The following is a 23,581-nucleotide window of genomic DNA, read 5'->3' on the forward strand; positions in this document are numbered from 1 at the left end:
ATGGTTGAGCTGTTCCTCCTTCTCTTTCTCCTTTTTTTCCTGGCCCTTCCCAGGCTCACAGTTGAAATACTGTGCTGTAGTGCAAAGGCGCTCCATTTACCAGTAATTACCAGTCATCCATCACTCCTTAGATTGCCCGGGGTCACGCCCCCCTTTGCCCCGTGTGCCCCTTTGCCTCACCCTATTCCTTCAACCCCCCTGCAGACATTTGGTCACTGCGGCAATTATGTTGAGTGCACCCTGAGCTTTACGCTTGGAGTTGGTGGGTAAGTCCTGTGTGTGAACACTGCTGCTGTTGTGATGCCTGCCGCCTGCTTCTCGCTGTCCCCTGAGTGGCCCAGCCTGCCGGCACATTGCCCCACAATGCCACATTCACCCGTGCCTTAACCCTGCCCTGTTTACAGGAAAGGACTGGCAGGCCGTGTTTAAATAGAATGCATTTAGTTTGTCTACCAGCACAAGGCCAGGGTCAGTTGGCCACCTGACTCCTGTGTCAGACTGGACTGACTTATGGCTCAGCATGTCACTGCTATAACAAGAGGTCAGCAGTGGCACTCTGTGTACAAGAGAAGGGTCACATCCTCTCAGAGTATTTACAATACACTCCCTTGGACACCGCACGCATGAATAGAGACGGATGTAGAATCAAAAGGTCCATCCATCCAGTCTTCTGAATAGTTTGCATCTTATGTTACATTGTACAGCATTTACACAAGCAAAACTACGGCCATTGAATGTTGGTACCAAGTCGTGATATTAGCTCATACATTTTGTTGTTGTCCAGTATAGTAGTCCAGGATCTGTAGTGAAAGACCTGTAAACCAATTTAATAGTCATTGCAGGGTCTGGTCTTGTGTTTTGAAATTTGGTGGTGGGGCTACAGTTTTGTTTGGAGAAAACTGAACTGAATGGAGACATTTTAGATTTATAGTTTATTTAAACATTTTATTCGTAGTGGCGTTAAAGTTGGGTTCAAATGCTGTTGCATATGTCATTAAGTTATACAGTGTATCTGTTTGCCTCTCTGAAAGATATTCAGATGTCTTCTGCATACTGTCATGGCGCTCCCCGAAAATATAGTCATCGTGATATCAACCAATAATGCATACATCATTTCTTGTTGTAGCTGTTGTACTGTACATTGCACAACTTGTGCAGTGTTAACTGAAATCTTAGATTAAGGATATTTTGTTCTCTCCACTGATTGACAACCTGTCAACCATCAAACAATGGCAGCTGTGTGGCACTACTCCTGCCAGCCTATAATGAGTCCTAGAGAGCTGCATTCTTTCCTTTACTAATGACTGCACTGTTAATGGTTCTCGCCGAGCGCAACAGAAGAAGCTGGAGGTGCAGAATACGAGACCAGTTGCAGCCATTGTTTCTGCAAATGAGCTTTTCACACCTACCCTTGTTTCATTAGAGAGTTGTCTGCTTCTGCAGCTCACCGTCTACAGAATGAAGATGAGGGAAGAAGCTGTGAATGTCTGTGTTCACCTCTGCGAGCGTGTGTGCATGTGTGATGTGTGTGTTTGTGTGTGTGTGTGTGTGTGTGTGTGTGTGTGTGGAGGGGGTGCTTGCATGTACATGTGTGCATCTGTTCTGTACACATGCTTTTTTTTTTTTTTTTACAGTTTTATGCTGGGCAAATTAGAAGCACATTTTGAGGGGCTTACAAATTGCTTGTCACTGCCTGAAATTTACCTTATGCTAAAAACTATATAGCTCGGGCCTAGTTCTGTATTGTCAGAAATTTAAATCAGAATATTTATTTTTTACATTGTTATCTCTAACTGCCACGTAATTGATGAAATAACCACTGATTATACAAACAGATACTCTATGTTGAATACCTATGTAATAACCTTCATGGTTAATATCTTAATTCTGTTCATCTGTTTTGTCTCTACAGGTCTAGTTTGTATGAAGTCAAGCACCTCAGTTGTGGAGCTCGTCATGCTGCTTTGTTCTCAGGTGAGCTTTTTTCTTTCTCCCCCTCATCTTAATCTTCCTCAGCCTCTCTTTGTTTTTCTCTCCAGGTCCCATCCTCTCTTGTTTTCCTTGTGTAATATGCCTTATGCCTGTCTTGATAACATATTTTTTTGTCAACAGTATGCGGCTATCTGCTGGTTTCAGATTGGACATAGTCAGTGCAAAAATGAATTTCACTCAGCTCTACAACTCATTAAAACATATATTAACACACAAAAATAGGTTTAGTTTATATCCTGTTAAACCTACAGATATTTTGTACATTTAAAAATGTATGGCTGATGCTGGGTTAAATGCTAAGGGCACTGTCTTTTGTCAGACAGAGTTATTTAATCTCTGCGGAAGCTTTGCATATCAGTATTTTTTTTTTTCTGGTAAAATGTTCCATAAGCAGATTGTCCAAACCGATGATGACATACAGACACAAACAGCTCTCTGAGAGTCCAGTGACTTTCTCACTACACCCCAGAGCTTTAATCCAGAGCCCTCCTTTACAGAATGAGCCCCACCTCATGCAACGCTGCTAGTGACTGATCACCTCCAAGCTGACCCTCTGAATCTCTTGTTAAGCCCTTGTTTTAGAGAAGGTCAGAGCCCCGATGTAGCAGTTAGAACAGGAGATATTTAACATACCTTCTGTCAGCCCATCAGTCTTGCGTCGGGAGCCCATAAGGAAGCCATTACTTGGTGCCTCTTTGTGGATACAGACTGCAGGGCCAGAGCCTTGAGGAGGTGGATAGCCACTATGTGTGCTCCGTGGTATCCGCAGTCCAAAGCCCTCTTCAGCAGGGAGCTCAGCCTCTGTTATATGGAGGCCATTATTCAGGGACTTTCCTCCAAAAAACGGACGTAAATGGGGCAGCCAGCATTGAGTTATTGTTGCTCTTTTGATGGTTTTTGACGGGCTCCTTTTTGCGCTGCTTTTCTGTCTGTAGAGTATCTGTGGGAAGTTGCTTTTTCCAGCTCTTGGATTTATTGCAGATGAGAGCGTCAGCATGCTGTTAAGAGTCTGAGTCCACCCCCCCTTTATACAGATAGCATTACTGCGGCTCCAGAGGTTCCTGCCATTAGAGGCTCTGGGGATGAAACTCAGGCTGAGATATCGATCAGACAGTGAGGCCTTGAGACTGGTCCATAGAGTTTGGTGTCCTTCTACAACCTTTCAAAAAGAGATGAGCCATTGCTTTGTATCCTAATGCAGCACAATCAGTAATGAATCCAGTTATGTAGCTGATCATTACATTGCAATATACTCCTAATTAATGTCTATGGTATTACAGCTTATCTCAAGTGCTTTCAAAGAACACAGCAAGTCTTCTTAGATGCAGGATGAGGTTTGGCTGACATCACTATGAAATGCCAACTTCAACGCATCCCTCACATATTTCAACATTAATGTTTTAAGACAGGAAGGAGGGCACTTAGCTGACCTTTAGTCCCTCTCTGTTTTGTGACCTGTCAGTTTCATGAATGAATTAGTGCTAATGATCTGCCTTTTCTTATTTATGCATACTAATCACAGCAATCATCGTGTGGCTGGCCACGGCTGCAGACACTGTGTGTCTCTCCTCAGCCTGGGCAGCTGAATGAAAAGGTCAAGCAGCTCTGTTTCTTGTAACAGCTTAAACATACAGGGGGGGATCTAGAGTGGAGCCACAGAGATTTAGTGATGGAAGGCCTCCAGATGTGGAGAGTATAACAGAGCAAAGCAGAGCAGAGCAGATAAAAGCAAAAGCTTGTCCGCACACTGACAGGTCGGATTGAAACACCACAAATACTTAGTGCCCTGCTGAATTTCAGGAAGATGAAAGTGGGAGGAGAGAAGATCTTCTCAAGGCCAGAAGACTGTTCTGTGGGAGTTGTGGGATTTCAGGTCCACCAAAAGGTGGTGGGCTTTTTAAAGCTAGATGGAAGAATGGTGCCATTGATCCAAGTGAACCCACAGCATCATCGCTGACTGTGCAATATTTGTTGCATATTGTGCCAAAGAATTCGCAAGCTCTTCAGCATTAAAGAGCTTCCTAGCAGCTCATTAAAATTGTTTGGGAAGTCCATGACTGTTGGAGTTTCATTTGTTAGGTCACCTGAAACATGACTAAGAGAATACAAATGTTGATCATGCCTGCTGGATGTGTAAGAAGGCAACTGTTAGCTTCCAAGTTAGCCGTAACAACAATATGAGTTGACAATATGTCAGTTTTTCAGTGTATTGTGGAGCTCTTCTGCTCCCCAAATGCCAAAAACTGCATTGAGTTTTAAATCCCAGCTTTTCAAGCTACTAAACACACTTCCAATGACCAGAGGTGCTGCACTCTGGTCATGGTCTGCATTTATATCAAGGATCACATCTCTTTTTAAGGAGGTGCACGTCGTGCCTAATTCCCTTCAAATGGGCAGCAGAGGAATCTCTGCAATCAAAGGCAGCCTCCTCTGGGAGCTCTGTTCTCCAGTAAAAAAAAAAGAAAGAAGAAAAAAGAGAGAGCATCTGAAGTGCTATCTCAGCTGTCAACAAGCATAACTCAGACAAGATACCAAATTTGACTAGTTCACGCTATACCTCCACTGACCTGCTGCCATTTCCCTGGCAACGCCCAAGTGTCACATCTGCCTTGATTTCTGTATTTATTTTTGTCACGTGAGCATGGTGCAAGTGGAACCTCAGAAGGCTGGCTGCACATGATCCCTGTCCAAATCAAGAACAGCTTATTCCAGGCAGATACTGTAGCAGAGGAAGGGGGTCACAGGGAACATTTGGAGACCAGATGCTCAGCAGTTTGTCAGCACCATCTCCCTGACTTAACGTATTGTAGGGTCAGACTGTGTACTCTTGCGTGAACCGGTATGTGTCAGGCAAGACAACTGTGTACAAAAACACTTGCCCATACATAATAATGTCAATGTCAGTTACTCTGGTACTGTACACAACAAATGCTGCTTACTTTGTCCAGACATTGACATAGAGCAAGCATTGAATATCACTGTTTTGCATCTACAACTGCAGAGGATATATTCCCATATATTCTTTCTGTGGGTAATGACAATAATTTTAATATTTGCATATTTTAAATGGGTAGTCATGTTCAAAGACTCCTTTTATATGTGGATAGCTATTAGTTGCCTATACATTAGTACCCCTCAGGCATGAAAACCTTTTTTCTGCATTTTCCTCTGTTTCCCTCCTCTTTTGAACTGTGGCCTTCTCTGTTTTCTCTTCCATTTGCACCTCAGTGAGGGCACAGGAGAGCTGAATTTCCCACAGTGAAAGGCGCGCTCTCAAACTGCTTTTTAATCATTTCCAGAGCATGTTGTGAGACAGCAAATGCTGGCACTGTGGCCCAGGGCTCGGATCCCTTCCAGGCGCACACTGCAGGGCTCGGTGAGCCTGCTCGGTAATCTGTCACTGTAAGGGACAGAGGAAATGGCTGTATTTAAGTGAGAGGATACAGTTTCATCCCACAATTACATCTCTCCTGTGTTTACAGATCTTTTCTCAGAGGAAGAAAGGATGGTCACACTGGTTGTGCAGGGTTTCAGCTTTTTATAGCGTTTTTTCTCAAAGGATGTATGAACTAAGTGTTTTCTTTACCCACTTGAATTACAAGCTATGAAATGTAATCTAGATTACAGTTGAAGTATGCAATTTAGATGATGAAATGTGATTCTTGTTATGCATTTCTGAAAGATCTCGTTGCATGCTGGACACAGAGTATTTTGATACTTGTACTCTGCCATTTTAAGGTGTTTGAAAAAGTGTTGTTTTTTTCTTTACTATGTTAGCTTTTAGCTTTACTGCCTTTTTGGGAAAACTAACCACACTGACATTATTTTTTTAATATCCATCATAAGGGTGTATTTTAATGTGTGTGTGTGTTCCAGAACTTTAACAAACAATTTACAGCCCAAAAACAAAAAAACGCAAAGCTTCTGTAAGTTACCGATCACAAATTGTTTCTTTTCAGGAATGGCAGAACTCCATTCAGAAGAATGCTGGCCTGGCCTTTATTGAGCTAATCAACGAAGGAAGGTAATGTAATACATCCACTGTAATGCATAAAAATAAATCACTCAGCCAAGCAGTCATTTTTTCATTCCTCTCATATCAGTAGGTGCTTTTTAAGCAATATTTATTTTCCCAGGCAGCTGTAAAAAAAAAAGTTGTTGGATTAAGTAGCAAGGTATAGATTAGCTCTAAACTTCTTTTTGGCTGTTCTGTACGGGGTAACGTTAAATAAGTTTGTGGTGACTGGATGAAGCAACTGCGTTTCTCTTTCTGTCCCCCTCCCTCTTCCTCTCGTCTCTGGGTGTGGCCAGACTCAGGGTTTTCCGTAGAGCAGATCAGGGGCGGCTCAGCCTCCTTGCCCATCTGCTGACCCATCTGGCCTTGCCTTCTATATGCCCGGGCTCTTGCTGCAGCCCAGCCAGGCTTCTCTGAGTCCCCTGCTGGCCCTGGAACAAAGAACTTCAGTCAGTAGGGCCACACGGCGCTGTCCAGGGTGCTGCTGACAGATACATACTTTCCCAGTGTTACTCGAGTCTCTGCACACCTGTTCTGCTTAACTAGACAGATCGAGAGGTAGCTAGTAGAGTCTGGTAAATCTGTTTGCCTTACAAGGCGTGGCTGACAAAGACACTGTTTCTGCTGCATGTGCAACAACACATACAGCAGGTAGTTCCTCTGTTTGATGATGCAGCTGCTTGAAAACACAGCTGGTATCAAAAACACTGAAAATACTCTGAAATTACTGAAAGTAAAGTGGTCACTTTGCTTTATTATTAGCACTGCCCCCCTCTAGCGTGACTGTAGTTGTAGGCCAACCTCCATGTGGGAGAACTGGCCTAGCCTTCCATGATGATACAGTTACGATAAAGACAAAATGCACTAGGCTTTGAGACATTAAAAGGTTTAAAAGACAATCTGATAATAGAAAAAGAAATGTAACCCTTCCAAAGACCAGTTTTACTGATCAGATAGATGTGATTGGAGAGTTGTTGTTTTTTTTTTCATTTACAGCACATGTACAATAACCAGACATCAAACTTTTAAGGAGTTTTCAGCTGGGATGGTCAATGCGTTTAGGTGACGGTCTCTGAAGAAGTACGTATCAGTCACATTCAGGCCAAATATGAATGCTTGTATTGATTAGTGTTACCTGTCTATGAAATATCAACAAAAAAGTGTGGTAGAGAGTGTCCATATTTTCATTTCCGTGTCCATATATCACTTGTCAACGTTCTCTCTCATCTATTCTTGGTTTCAAAACAAAGCTTGGCGTATCAGCCACTGTCTTTGAACAGTGAACGTCTGTCTATTAATGAGTGCTTGTCAACAGTTAAAGAGGCAATAGCAGCTGATGAATGCAGCCTCGGGATTACTGCCTCTCTTTGGGACAGGAGGGAAATTACAATCTGTATCAAGCACTGGAGAGGAACAGGGGCTGCTTTAATTAAAACAAAGCTAGCCTAATGGTGTGTAAAATGGCATGTAATCTACACACAGTAGCCAGGGTGTTCTCAATTATTAAAGATACTGGAATTTAAATGTGAATGTGGGTGGAGACCACAGTCTCCAGAGTCAGCCATGTGAGAAGTTGTTCACAGCCAGACTTCAGCAATACAGGCACTCAGTTGATGCTCTGGTCAGTGGGAAGGGATGCTCAGTCAATCAGGAGTATGCCAGACAGGCTTCAGTGCTCTAATGACACTCCATTCCCTCCTTAATGCTACAGAGGGATCTGTCACTGACCTGCAGCCTTGCAACATAACACAGACAAATGATGCTGTTTACTAGTCTGCTCTTTCAACAAGCAGAATGTTGCACCATCCTGACAAGCTATATTTGCCTTAACCCTGCTCCCTCCTTAGGGGTGTCATTACAACAGATTTTAGCAAATAAAAACTGGATATGTCCTAATTTATGATAATATGTGCATGCTGCATTAACTTTCTCTCTTATATTAAAGGTTACTCTGCCACGCCATGAAGGACCACATAGTTCGAGTTGCAAATGAGGCCGAGTTCATCCTGAACAGACAGCGAGCAGAGGACGTCCACAAACACGCAGAGTTTGAGGTATAAACTGTTACATCCTTTCTTGAATCTGAACTTAAAGGGGAACTACTTCCATTTTTGAAATTCATGTGTTATTCCTATGGTCTAAGACAGGCCAGAATATTAGTAAACATGAACAATTCTCTCCAAAATCCAAAAACTAGAGTGCTAAAACTCAAATCTGTGATGTCATAAGGTATAAAGTCTGGAGCTGCTCCATAGTCAATAAACTGGGAAAGATGTTATAGATGACGCAAAGAGCACCCAGGGGAGCGTTCTGAGTATATGGGTACATTTTCGGTTTCAGAACTGAATACGCTCATGACACTCATTTATAAAAAAGAAAACAAGCATTCTGTGGGTTCACAAAATCAGGCTGCCATTCATTGTCTGTGGAGCAGCTCCAGAGTTTATACTTGATGACATCTCAGGTTTGAGACTTAATTCTCTAGTTTCTGACTCAGAGAGAGAGAGTAGTTCATGTTCAGAAATATTGGTTGAACTTTCACAGAAATGACATTGGGATTCTTAATTTAGCTGGTGTTCTCATTGAATGGTGCACAGGGTCAAACTACTGAGAAAATGTTGCACAAAGGAGTGTAATCAAAAGTGAATAGCACTAATACATATCACTGCTTCTCAAAATTGAAATGTTACCATCTTCTATTAAAACAGAACATTTTGTCAATCTTCCAATAGACTGCAAACAAATCCTATTAGGTTGAAAAATGTCATTGAGTTGTATATGCTCAGTAATTGTGCCCTTCTGTGTCCTCCTGAGGATTAACTCCTCACCCTTACAATTCCTATAAAAGAATGTAATTACTGGTAGCTAAGGGAAATGCAAGCAATATTAATTTAGGGGTTTGATATGAGCTTTTGCCAACCAACTCAGGGGAAAACCTCCTGAGTCTGTATTTGGCCCACCCACATCAAACCAGTATTCCAGACATGAAAGGAAAAGCTAACATGATTTAAGCAACTGAACTGTGTTGAAGTAATGAATATTTAGCTCCAGTTGTTGTCAAATGCAAAAATAAAAACATGGTCCTTGTATTATTTTTCAGTGTTAACTATAAGCAAAAAAGCACATAAAGCAAATAAATTCCACAGGTCAATAGAAAAATATAAAGAAATATTGCTGTTTTAAAATAGTTTGTTTGGTTATTGCAAGGAGGATGTATGTGTATATATATATATATATATATATGTGTGTGTGTGTGTGTGTGTGTGTGTGTGTGTGTGTTTGTTTGTACTCACACAAACCTGCACACACAGACACACACACACACACATACTTCCACCACCTCTGTTAGCAGCTTGTACATGTGAGGAGTGATGAGTTTCTTATCTGGGAAAAGCAGCCATCCTCAAACAGCTGCTTGATATACAGTTCTTGAGGATCCTTGACCTGCTAGATAAACTGGAAGAGACGGCTAGATATGCAATGTCAGTAGAAGGGGGGGAAGTGTACCTGGCCCCATCCGTTCTGTCTGCCAACTCCAGACAGCCTACACTTTTCATCTAGGTCTGATGTTACTTTATTACCCACTCTCCAAGATTGAAGATTCAGGACGCAGATAAGACATTTTTACAATTAAGTTGGTGTCAGGGCGAAGCGTCATATGCTTTAAAGTGATAAATAACGTTTGATATTTGTCACAGCGTCACGTGGTAATGCGAGGTGACAAGCAGAGATTGAGTTATCCGCTGTATGAAGAATATGTTGAAGTATAATATCTGACAGAATTCAAATTTAAAGCAGGAAATTCAATTAACTTCCAGCTTCTGTTAGCAAATTAGATTTTGAATATTAGCAAGAGTTCCCCCAGGGTGGTATAGTGAGACAATCTTGTTTTAGCAGCAAAGCAAGGGTCAGATGTGCTCCTCTAGATTACTTTTAGCCACCTGGAACACTTATAGAGTTGCACTGACTTCTGGAAACATATTTAAAACCAGTATGGCCATTATTCACATTGTGGCCAATTAATTCTATAGATTATTTTTTATCATTTTAACACTTAAACATCAGAAGATTAAAACAGTTCGCACACTGCAGGGCTCCAATGCTCAGTCGAATTTATTCGAATAGAAGTAACGTTTGGAGCGTCAGGCTCTTCATCAGACTTAAACATCAAATATTTGGATCATGGTATCACTGATACTTTTAATGTTAATTTAATTTTTGTTACAGAAGTTAGTGTGTCCTTATGGCACATTAAATATATATGCAGACCTTATACATATTTACATTTTTCACAATTCCTATACCAGAGGACAATAACACACTCTCTGATATAATGGCAGTGTAGATTTGTTACCCTTGACAGACTATATTCTTTGTGGATCTGTTAGAGTATTTTTCCTTCTCCTCTAATAGCACCATCCACGGCTACCTAGCAGGGAGCCTCATCTGTCCGCAGTTAGGGAATGGACTGCCTTCATGTGCTCGCCATGATTTACTACACTCTTCCAAGGGAGCAGAAATATATCTCTCAGCTGTCCACTAATATCTTTATGCACTCAAGTGTGTTGAATGAAGCCATAACATTCTTCAGTGTGACAAATGCTCCATTAGAGGGTATATATTATTCTGGCTTTATTCAAGTAAAACATTCTCAAATGCTATTAGCACAATGTCAGGCATCACTTTTGGCAGTGGATACTGTACTGAAAGCCATAAATATACAATGAGGTTCACACTATGGTTTATATATTTTTTTCTTCTTCTTAATCTCAAATTAGTCCAACTGTGCCCAGTATGCCGCTGACAGAAAGGAAGAAGAAAAGATGTGTGACCACCTGATCAGCGCTGCTAAACACAGGGACCATGTGACAGCCAACCAGTTAAAGCAGAAAATAGTCAACATCCTCACCAACAAGCATGGTGCCTGGGGGACACTGGCCCAGAGGTAAGCCCTCACACTTGTTCACCTTCAGACCAGCGTGGGCAGCGTTAGGTCTTTAACATGAGCCATGGCTGCTCAATGTTAGGTCCAACCCAGAGGACAAAAGTTACCTGTTCACAGAACTCTGCAGTGATGGGATTGGACCACCAGTTAATGTCATTTTCCCAGGATCCGATAGGGTCAGCTATCGGGTCAGCAAACGCAATTACAGTGTGGAGTGGCTTAATCCCCTGGGGACAGCTGATTGGCCAGTCTTCCGACAGACTGGGATAGCAGAAAGGGAAGAAGGGGGTTGGGGTGTTTCTGCAGTGTTGTCCAGGCATTCATTGACCCTCTCAGTAACACAGACCAGCACCTGGTGGTAGTTGCAGACTTCCCCATGGGCCCTGTTAAAATAACCGCGGGCTCTCCTGCTCTGCCTCCCACCTTTCACCTGCATCCACATGGTCCCACAGATACATAGTGGAGTGGCAGGATCAAGAGCTAGTTATATTAGACAGACGGAGGTGTTGTGACATACTGTTTGTATTTTCCACTGAGCTAAGAGCTGAGGTTTCAGCCATTTATCTTTAGATGTAACAACAAACATGCAATTGTTATAAAACAGAGCAGGGAAGCTGCTTGCAAGGGAAGCTGTTTTGAGACTTATTCTGTCTGTAAGAAAATCAGCACTCCTGGATGCAGGTCAGATGTAGAGATACACAGTAAAAGAATAAAATGTTCACTCAAACATTGTTTCAAATGCTTAACTCTGCTGTGAGCTGCATTCTGCGGGACCAGGCACTTGAAAGAAAGTCGACCACTTTTACACAACCCACCACTACTCATTTGCCAAAACAAATTTTGCCTCTTTGCTCAAACAGTAGCTTTGGTTTTGTTATTAAATTTTGAAAATACAATGCAGATGTTCGAGCATGTTCACTGAAATGGGTTTTGTCTCGTATTTTAAACCATGTTTACCGTCCTCATGAAAAATATTCTAGCTGGTGTAATTACTTTTTACGGCTATGTTTTATGTCTTTGACTTGCAGTAAAGTTCAAAGACTTTCCTTCCAAAACAGCAGATGTCATAAGCTGCTACATTTGGTTTCTTTTTTCATGGATTCATGAAAGATAATGCACTGTGGCTCACGTCTATTTACTATCAAATGTTTGTATATTGGCGTTATTCACTGTGTCATTTTCTTTTGATGTTTCCAAAAGGCCATTAATTTGTTTGGGTTCAGTTCAGAACTACTAAAGAGCAACTGAACATGTACAAAAACTGTGTTTAGTATTATAGATATTGCAAAATGCGAATATATTTTGACCATGACTGAGAAGGCTACAGTATTCAAGTACAGATTTTCATAAAACTGATTGAACCTTAGCAGAAGTACCCGTGAAAAAATCTATTGGATTGAATTCTGGGCTCTTGTTCAAATATTTATGGAGCCCCTCTCAGAGGCATAGCATTTGCATTGAAACAAAAGGTTATTGAGCGTGGGTGCATTGTAAATGATACCGCAAAACTTCCAACAAATTCAAATTTAATGGTAACCTGCTGGTGAAGAAAAATGATGCAATATGCTCACAAGCTCAAGGCAGTGTTGCAGTTCAGCAGCTTAGTCTTATTCAATGCTACATTAACTTTCCCATTTATGCTGCTCTTGTAAGATATAAAGCCCTCAAGCATTTTGAGGTGGCTGTCTGTTACGTCTGAGGAAGAGAGAGAGAGGGAGGGAGAGAGACTTTAGTCGTTAATGTTTGTTTTCGCCCTCATGCACAGAAATTTCTTTGCCTTTCATTCCTAAGTTCTGCCTGGAGATATGCCAGAGGATATTTATTATTTGTCTAGAATATATTATAAACATTTTTTTTTTCTGAGGCAAGCAGGGGACAGAAACTAGTACATATACTGTGTGCTTTTCTTTTACCAATCTGTTTTTAGTGGTGCCAATTAGATTAATATAACCGCGTGGCCTCCCAATAGATGCATCTGTTTTTGTTTGAATTACAGATATCTGTATCAAATATCTGCATCACTGAAGGCCACACCATTTTGAGCTGCTCTCTTTGTGACAAAGAACGTAAGAAAATATGTAGCAGCACATACAACAATAGCCCATGACAAGGAAATATCGTGTGCAAGGCTTGAAAACAGCTGCTCTGCAGTCATGTGATCTGAGTGAAGAATAAACAGATCAGACCCTATGGTGCCCTGTTAGATCATACTATATGCTTGCTTGATGATGAATGTCCCCCTGTATAGAGTCGGCATAGGAAAATCAATACTCCTCAAATTGAAACAGTATAGGGTTGTATTGATCCGCCGTGCTAAATCAAAATGAGGAGGCTTTGATACATCTCTCCAAGACAGCTCCCTGCCCAGTAATGACACACTATCAATTTTAGCTTTACACTGATAAATCAAGTTGAAAATTGGATGTCAGAGTTTTTTCCAGGGAGGGAGTGATTTTTCCTGCCCTCTGGTCCCCTCTGCTGTTGACCTCTGAACCCTGCCAGTGGATTATAAAGTTCAGGCTCGTCTAAAGTGAAAGTAGATGTCAAGGCGAGGCTGATGAATTCATTGAAGAATAACGTCCACCCCTTTTGCAGCATAGGACTATCTTACTGTGACGACACTATAAAGTCCCTCTCATTCTGCAGCTCTCTCACACTACTGAGGAGTAAATTGAGCAGTTTGTTTCACACACAGCAAAAATCTTGCAATTTCTAAGTACATTGTTATTGTAATATACAAATTTATAAGCATCCTTTAATGTTTCTGTATCACAAAAGCATTTTTAAACACTGTATACAATGTATTTCTATTAATGCTCACACCATTTACATCTTGTGCACGTGATGTAGCCTTACACACCCAGGCACACCTACATACTACTGACACCTAAATAGTCACAACCTCTTATGTCATTCTCTACCATTCATTCGGCAGCACTCCCCAGGTACTAATTGTCTGGATACATTGTAACAGAAATGTAAAAGGGGATGAAGGAGACAAACCTCTCTTTGTTCCCATGCGGGCGTCCATGTTCACATCAGCAGCATCAGTGACAGCTGACGAAGGAGCCTCCGCTGGCCTCCACAGCAGACCTTAACCTTACCTGACTAGTCTATTGATTGTCAACATTTCTTCTGTATAATTACTTTTTTGTAGCAGAGGAGAGAAAGGAAAATGGCGGCATATATTGATCTGTGGCAAGGCAGTGAAACAGCCGTTTCCCTTGACTAACAGTGAGTTTCATCTCTCACACTTGATGAATGGTAACAATCTGCCCGTGGATAATAACTTTGTGATGGAATGAACCTTTTTACTCACGATGCGCGTGGAGTATTTGGTCTCGCCTGAAAGGGTTATCAATTCTAATAGAAGTCCAGTAGCACAAGGAGGGGGGAGCACCGTTACAGGGCCTCGCAGCCTCAGAGGGTTCGAGGTCTGATGGCCCCTCTGGGGCAGAAAAGAAAGGCCACTGTCTCTGGTTGAGCCTGACAGAATAAACAAAAATCAACCAGACACTATAATATATATAATTCAGAAATATTGTTCTTTTCGAGATTCAGAGTAGCAAGGTGTGTATCTTCTTCTCTGCTTTTTTGTATTTTTTTATGATCAATGTGATATATTGTGTTACAGTTGGGTAATCCGAGAAACCACTTTAAAATCAACGTACCTCTAAGTGCCCCATTTTTGGTATGGATTGCATGCACACTTCAGTATTCTATCCTGCCCTCTTCCCCAAAGCTTTTCTTTGGGTCTGAAACAGCCCTCTGCTCACCATCTTACATTTTACAGTCCATTTTCTGTGGAGGATTCAATAAGATGCAGCTCCTTTTAAAACAGCTTGTAAGTGATAATGTTTTTATTCTTCATTTAATTAGATCTTATTTAAAACATGATGCTCCTTTGTTCTTGCAAGCTGATATTCTCTTCACTTGCATTTGTTCTTGACCTACACCAGGCTCTATTCCCGTGGGGCACTCTTAACCTTGCACACTGTGCTAATTATCTCTGGAAAGAGGCCCATTCACACAATCATCAATTTCATCGGGTGTTGAAATTGAGCTGGGCATCGCCTGACTGTGCCCCATTTCCGATGAAAGATGGGGATCCGCAAAGCTGGCGATCCGGGGGAGTTCACCTACAGTACAGTACGGCTCCTCATCCCTCGTCTGATCGCGTACGTCTGTCTTCATTACACCAGATGACCTGGAGTTAATCTTGTTGCTGCTGTGTTGTTTCCCTTTTGTCTTTATCCAATCCCCATTCCTCAGTGTGCCCATTCTCTCTCTCTCAATCTACAAAAGAAAAGTCATATGCAGTAACTAGAAGCATTTGGATCCTTGTTTGGTGTCCTCACGTCTGAAACAGTGTTGAGTGTAGTGATGATAAGAGATGGCGAAATTAAAGAGATGAAAGCCATGTTTACCATTTGCAGCCCTCTGTGGTAATCTGATCATGATGTTGGCCATTCAGTCACTTCACACTTGGCATTCAACAGACGCATGATCAAACTTTCAAACTTGATGTTTTTATAGAGGAAATTACTGTTTCTTTTTTTCTTAGTTTATAGGTTACTTTGAAAGCAGTGGGCTGAGAAATGCTCATCACCATATGGGTTCCAGTCACCACTGTTTTATGCACAGTGTCTTTTTTTGTGCCTTTTTTTTAAATCCAGCAGCAGTATGTTGAGGAATGTGCCGGAAAAATGCTCACCAGAAGGAATTCACTTGTTGACAGAAAATGTTTTAGCATCTCCTTGCTTTGGTTTTCAGAGTCTCCTGGCTGCCTGATGATTTTCAAGACGTGTGGAATCCCTATCATTACAGATCCACATATGTGGTTGTCATTTTAATTGGATCAAAGGTCCATTTCCATTAAGTAATGTTATTTAGTCAAATAAGAGATTGTTATCTTTTTGGACTGAATATGGTGCCAGAATAACCTCAATAATTCTGTTTGGGCAGGTACATATTAGGTATGTTACCAATTAACTACTTTTTTTTTTTAAATTTATTTTATTTTATTTTTATCAATTTTAGATGCAGGGACATTTGCATTTAACACAAATTCCTCATGGACTTCGTAACTCATAGTCAGACTCTGTTAGGACAACTGAAAACGAAAGAAAAGACCACTTGTCCTCAGAGTTGCACTAGAAACTGACGTGTGTTCAGTGTCCCAGTGTGTGTGTGTGTGTGTGTGTGTGTGTGTGTGTGTGTGTGTGTATATATATGTGATGGAAACCAGTCACTGCGCCTTTGAATAGAATTGTCACTGATTACTGGTATTTATTATAATTACCCCCTACTCATGTCACCAATGGAAGCTTTTAAAGGGAATATAATGGTGTTTTATTGAATCAGCATGTCCCTGTCCTTCCTCCCAACTGCCTCGCACAAATCTCCTCTGAGCACAAACAGAATAAAAAGGAAATCTGTAACCATGAGTTCCTCATATGTCTGCAGTCGTCCAGCCCTGTACATGTTTTATGGAGCCAATCTGCGTTAAGCATCTTAAAAATCATGAAGTTAATTATTGCTTTTGACAGTGGATGCACGTAATTGCTTTTATTTCAATGATTGTATCTTGATCATATAGGATTTTATTTTACAAGGAAATTGCATCAATTTAGGGGGCATGTAGCACTCTCAAGTTGCTGATCTGTAATGCATACAGGGTTCCCATGGAGCCTTAAAAAGTCTTAAAAGGCATTAAATTTGTTAATCTAAAGATACGGTCTTAATTGGTATTAAAATGTCTTAAATCATTTTTTTGAAAGTCTTAAAAATGCTAAGGCATGGGAAGTAGGATTTTTAGGAAATTTTCTTTCCCTAACGTTGCATTGTAAAATCTCAAAATAATTGGCAACATCTATTTTATTTTAATTGTTTACCAAATTCCTCTCAAATCAACATCACACACATCAGGATAGCAGAAACAACAGTACTCATATGTTGTTTCCAGCCGAGATGCTCACAGCAGAGGATCCGCTGTCTGCTAGGTAGCTGTCACTGCACCCTGGACAACATGGAGACGTTCAACTTCACTGAAAATTGGCCATTTAACCAAGATTTCACAACATGGCAGAAGCAGGCATGAGGCAATGCGTACAAGGCTCTGTGCAATACAAAAAGTTCTTTTTAAAACTTGGTATGTTGGGAATCAAGGCAGTGGAATTCCACCTGCAGATGGAGAAACACAAAATCACCCAGGAAATCCTGAAAAATCCCACAATCCAAAGACATGCACATTATGTTAAATGGTGACTCTAAACTGCCTGTAGGTGTGAATGTGAGCATGAATGATCATCTGTCTCTATGTAACAGGCAACCTGTCCAGGGTGTACCCTGCCTCTTGCCCAATGACAGCTGCGATAGGCTCCAGCACACCCCCGACCCTATACCAGGATAAGGGGTTACGAAAAAAAAATTATTGAATGTCCCTAACCCTATGTACTTTACGTCGGTTGATGTTTAGTTCTTCTTCAGTTTCGGTTATTGTATAACTGGTCTTGAATTTCTTTCCAAGTGGCATTAAAAAGCCTTAAAAGTCTTAAATCTAACTTGCCTGAAGCTGTAGGAATCCTGTGTATAGTTTTTTCATTCACGTGGCTTGAGCCTTGCTGATATGACACACAATTCTGGCCTCAAACAAGCACCTTTAAACTGGTAACAGCATAGGTTTTTCCTTGCACTGGCTCAAGTTCACCTTTTCACTCCAACACCAATACCATTCTCCAAATAATCAGACAAAATATGAGAGAACAAAATAGGGTCTCTACTGCCCTAATATAATAGCAGCACTAAGAATATATCATCCTCTAATCCAATATGAGCCCTTGTCAGGTGTCAAAAGTATCTCTCTCTTCTAGAATGATGTTATAGTTTTCCTATAAAACTGTTATCAATCCTTTTATTTTTATTTTCCTCCCCATCTTATTTTGAATTATGCCTGTCAGCTTTCCCTTTCCTTGCACAAACACAACACATTCCCTGTAGACTGCGGTGTTAGATCTGGCAATTCAAAAACCTCAACACTGGCTCCTTGAGGAAAGGTGTGCTTTAAATACCTATTTGAAAGAGAAGAGAATAGACGAGAGTCCGCTTACACATTTATCCTACTGCACTTAGCAAGTCTGAAAGCATCCATAAATAATGGTGCTCCTGTTTCCTGTAGGTTATCAGTGCTAGAAAATTAGCTTTTAAAATGCGGTTTGAAATCCATTTGGGTGATTGATGGGTGACAGGACTAATAAATTTTGGCAGTTTCTAGGAGGCCGGCTCACAGCCATTCTTTATGGTTGTCATGAAGCCAGACACATTTGATGTGGAAAATAAGGTGGTCCCGAGCCAACACTGCCTAATAAAGAATGCTATTGTGTGGACAATTTGTTGTTTTTACACAGACAATACAGACAATTGTCTTTCTATTAATAATTCTTAAATGGAGTTTGTATTTTATCACCTATCCTGAAAATGTATGGTCTGTATTCTTGAAAAATGGAGGGATCAGGCCCGATTGTTGGATCTCTCAATATATTAAATGGCTCAAATGTGTGCATGTGCTTGCCAAGTCCTATTTTATTATATGGTTTTGAGTCCCATATGAGTGTGGATGATGCTGTTTTTAATAAAAATTCAAACTTCTTGCTTTTTCCATATTTCCCACCATGCTTTTAAAGGAACAGTGTGTAAGACTGGAGGAGATTTAGTAGCATCTAGCAGTGAGGATTTGCAGATTGCGAACAGCTAAAACTTCTCCCAGTTAGAATTCCTTGTGTGTTCAATGTTCAAGAGGTCTTTACTGGGAGCCGAATTATCTGCAGAGGTCTCTCCCTCTCCAAAACAAATGGACCCAGTTATTTAAACCGATAAAAAACGATGAATAAAGCAGTTTCAGGTGTTTATCCGACACTGTTTGTTGTGAAGTGGCTGGTAACTACAGTGGGTTAAATGAAAATGCAAATGGACCTATTTAGAGCCAGTGGTAGGTTTGTCCATTCTGGGCTACTGTAGAAACATGGCTTTACAACATGGCAACCTCTGTAGACGACAAACCCCTCCCTATGTAGATATAAACGACTCATACTTAGGTAACAAAAACACAACAATTCTTACTTTCTGTTCACTAAAGAAAACATACTTATTATATTATATTCCATTTCTCCCAACACATTTCTCTAAATCCCACACACTGTTCCCTTAAGACATGAATGTGCTGTAAAGCGGCATGGCACCACCTCAGAAACCCCTTGTGTTAGAGTTCAGTACCTCCCAGCTGTAGATCTCCTTTAGGAGTGCAGTCCTCCTGAGCACTTTTTGGACCACCCTCAGAAAGGAGGTTCCTTCAGCACAGCACTTTGGCACAGTCCAAATCCGCTCAAGCACTGACCACATAGTCTAGAATATCCCAGTTCCTATTCAAATAGCAGAATACCACATTCAAACTGAAACAATCTGCAGATCAAGGGGGAGACACATCAAAATGTTGGCATCCGACTCATAAATCAGTCATTTTAGCTTAAGGGTCTGGTTTGTTGTGCATTTGATTGCTGTTAAAGACAAATGTACGGCTTAAACTGAGGTTATACTCAAACAAGCGTCCTTAAGCTGACCAAATAAAATGCATCACATGCAGTTAATACTGTTATAAGGAAATCTTCAAAGTGGCGGATTTATCTCCCACTGGCATCTGCTGTCTATTTGCACTAAGAATTAGGGGACATAATCTTCAGCAGTAATCGCCCAGTTGCCTACAGTGGATTTACATTTTTCACACTGTGTAATCTTGCATTTACAATATCATTTACGTGGGTTTCTCCTTTCAACCCACTGACATCTCTCTTTTCCTCAGTTAAGCTTTGAGGGAGATTGACAGGGGACAAGCTCAAGGCGTTCAGTCTTGCTTTGCATACAGCGGCTCATGATACTTTGTGCGTACGAGTGCACACGCACACACACCCATACTCAATTTTGATTGATACTTAACTGAAACTGAGCTCTTGTTGCTGTCAGAGCCCAGCTAAGTCTCCTGAGCCTCTTGATTTCTGACATTTGTAGATATTATATTCATGGAGCAAGGAGGCTGTATTTTGTGATGTGATCCCCTGTAACACTTTAATCTGTTTAGACTGCTTCAATACTGTGGCAGGGAAGGGGGCAGAAACCATACAATGCAATAGACGGCTGCCTGCCAAGGTCTTATACTGTATCCTGCATGCACTGAAATTCTCAACTTGGATTTGGACACACAATACCAGATCCAAGGTTTTATTTGGAGCTTTGGGTGGCTGTTTTTATTATTTTACTTTTTTGTAATAGGCAAAGACAACATTTTAGGTAATCGCATAAAGACTTTTGTTGTACTACAGTATGCATTTCATGTACTGTGTGGGTATTGTATGTTCTCTCCCATTCACACACACTGTGGCTGTTGAAGTTCAACAAAATGAAACCAAGTGATGCCATATCACTTCCAATTTGGCTGAAAATTAAATGAAAATTAAGCTCATGCCAGACTGATATAATCACATTTTACCTTACTGTCAACTGCACATCAATCATTTGAATCACAGATATTTTTTATGTGTTACTCTTTCCTGTTAAGGGTAAATTAAAGCAATGTTGTTGTTTTTTTACATTTCCCTCTAAAGGAAGCATAAAGGCTTTGAAATAGCTCCAGCTCGTGCACAGTTGGAACAAGCTGCACTTAGTAACCTAATGCTAGTCCTGGTGCTTAATGGTTTGCATTAGCTGCAAGCAATAAAATTATCCCAGGTCCTCACTAATGTTGGAATAATCATTTACAAAGATGGTTACCACATGCTGGAACTGTTTTCTTCTTTTTCTCTTTTTTTTACGACCCTAATTCGCTGTTATTAATAATGAATAAAAATGCAATTTTCAGTTGGGTTGCTCCAGGGCTCTGGGAATCATTTCAATGAATATTTCAGCACATTATTTTAATCATGGCTCCACATATGCAGGGAGGGGGCTTGTTTTATAGGCTCATGCCTCAACCGCCCCAAGACCCCGATCATTAAACCCCACGCTGTCTGCGTTGAGGTTCCTACCTTTGATTTACAAGACTTGTTAAAAAACATTGTAAAAAAGGAGGCAAGCTGTGCCATTTATACTTGTAATTTGATGCTGTATTTGTTAATGGGAGTGCCTGTGATTTATGTGTGCTGCGGCTGCTGCTGCTCCCTGCTGTTCTGATGCTATAGGCTTTAGCAGAGCTAACATTACTGGGCCTCTGCAGAGCATGCCACTAGTCAGCCTAATAAATCTGCTATCTGTGGCCTGATTTTCCTCCTCAAGATGTATTCCCCTGATAAGGAAGTGGCTGCTTTAATCGGACCATCACCAAGGGGTGTGTGCTCCACCTAACCTGCTTGTCTCCTTGTCTCTGTCATAGTCAGCTGCACGACTTCTGGCGGCTCGACTACTGGGAAGATGACCTGCGGCGGAGGCGGAGATTTGTCAGGAACCCATTTGGCTCCACCCACTTAGATGTTACGTGCAAGTCCCTGCAGGAGTATGGTGAGTTTTTGATTTCTTTTATTACAGTATTTTTTAAAAACCCATCAGAATTAGGGAGCTGAACATTCAGGGACACAATTACCTCATATTGAATGTAGAATTTCAATGTTGCCATTAAAGTGTTGAAGAAAAAGCATTATAAGGGCACTAAAGTTAGCCAAGGCTTGTCCATATAGTTTAGAATATTGCCTAGGAGAAATTAAGTGTCATTTTTATAGGTGACGTATTTATGAGTCCTGTGAATTGAACATGACACATACATTTTATTGCACTTTTTTATTTCCATCACAACACATACTCAAGAACAAATTGGATCTCTCCCTTTTATTGTTTCTTCTCTTTGCCTGAAACTTTTTTTCTTCTCTTTGCCTGAAACTTTTTTTATTGACCTTGGCAGTCTTTTAGTGTTGCCCACCACCTTGTGTCAATTTTGCCTTATGTCGTGCAACACCGACTTTTAAAGGAAAGCAGCTTAGTACTATTAAACACCCTTGGCCCTTCTCTCCCGCCTGTAATTGAATAGCAGAGCAAATGTATTAATGGCACAAGGGTGAATGTATTGATTCTGAAATTAATGGAGTAAGCACCTTCTTACTTTATAGAAAATAGAAAACAGGCACTGCATTATGTTCAGGGTAGCCATTTAAAACATCTATTAGACTTACAGCAACACATGCATAATGATTCCAATATTCACTGACCTCTGGCTGAGTGTTGAGCTACTGAAGCCGACCGTTGGTTGGGATCAGGATGTCATCTTACTGCTTTCAGCTGTAGCTCTGCCCTGGCTGCTGTATGAAAATCATGGCAGCTCTGTAGATAAACACATGCCAGCTGCTGCCTCGGCTGCAGGTGGTCCATATATGCGAATAATTGCGCCGTCTGCTTTAGATTTCGTGGTGGTTTCATTATTTTTAGCCATAAGCTAATTTTATGGGCTTTTGGACTCAAGGAAACAAATGTTACAACATTAGCACTTTTAACCTGCTTAGACATATTAAAGGTTTTTAAGAACTTCAGTATCATCAGCAAAGATACTGCATTGCACAAATCAGCGTTGTTTACCTGTAAATACCAGCACATCAGTAAAACATCAATAGAAAACTCTCAAACTACTCCTGCAGCATAATCCACCCAGCCTTTGATCCACTCACTAATTACTTATAACCATTTGCGTAGTTAGATTTTGACATTTCCGAATTTTTTCAGCTGTTGTTGTCTATTTATTCATTTTTTTAATGATATTGCTATTATTATTATTTTGTAACTTAAAGACCGAAATAAAGATGAATACAATTCCCAATGTACACTACTTCTGGCGGAGCATCTGAGGTATGTGAAGCAATTGTGCATCACAGAAGTAGCGTACTTAAGCTATTTTGTGGAGAACCTATGACTGTCTTTCGCATCCTCTGGGAAGGAGCAAGCTACAAAGAGCTACCTTCCAAACCTTTGTTAGAATTTGAGACTCAAACTGAAGCATTTCTTTAAAGGTCCAGTGTGTAGGATTTAGTGGAATCAAGTGGTGAGGTTGCAGAACTGAAACTTTTCCCATGTGCCAAGCGTGCAGGAGGACGCAAAAATGGGAATGGACTTTTCTAGAGCCAGTGATTGATTTGTTCATTTTGGGCTGCTGTAGAAACAACATGGCAGATTTTGTGGGAAAGGATGTGCTTCATATTTGGATATAAACAGCTCAGTCTAAGGTAACAAGAACACAGTTGTTCTTAGATCCAGGTGATTATAAACTAATGAAAACATAATTATAAATTAATAAATTTCTGTATCATTTCATTGGACTTTTAAGGTGGTGCACCAAAGGCTAACTGTCTGTGAGATGCCACTACAGTGATATTTGTTCAGATTGTATATACATAAATATAAAACACATAATTTCTGTGGCTAATTTTAATGAAATTACATTGATGCTTGTGTAAAAGCAGGGAGAAGATTATACTGAAGGCAGATAAAAAATCTGCTTTGCTAGTAATCACCGCCCATTGGCCTCTTTACTGTGCAGTTGCTCGTATTGAGAAATATGTGTATCTCCACCTTTAGTAACTTATGTGACTGATGTCCTCAAAACA

At 40.7% G+C, this 23,581-nt stretch overlaps 1 protein-coding gene across 1 annotated transcript in view; it reads left to right on the forward strand.

The window, feature by feature from the left end:
- Positions 1-1,776: 1,776 nt before the first annotated feature.
- The window catches only part of LOC126399951 (neurobeachin-like), a 107,062-nt gene continuing 85,257 nt past the window's right edge, over positions 1,777-23,581 (forward strand). The window contains exons 1-5 of the mRNA XM_050060318.1: positions 1,777-1,974; positions 5,952-6,016; positions 7,953-8,061; positions 10,786-10,952; positions 21,370-21,494. Coding sequence (XP_049916275.1) covers positions 1,843-1,974; positions 5,952-6,016; positions 7,953-8,061; positions 10,786-10,952; positions 21,370-21,494 — 598 coding nt within the window. The 5' untranslated portion in view covers positions 1,777-1,842. The remainder of the gene's footprint in view (positions 1,975-5,951; positions 6,017-7,952; positions 8,062-10,785; positions 10,953-21,369; positions 21,495-23,581) is intronic.

Source organism: Epinephelus moara, chromosome 2 (genome assembly GCF_006386435.1).
Source record: "Epinephelus moara isolate mb chromosome 2, YSFRI_EMoa_1.0, whole genome shotgun sequence".
In the NCBI taxonomy this organism is placed as follows: Eukaryota; Metazoa; Chordata; class Actinopteri; order Perciformes; family Serranidae; genus Epinephelus; species Epinephelus moara.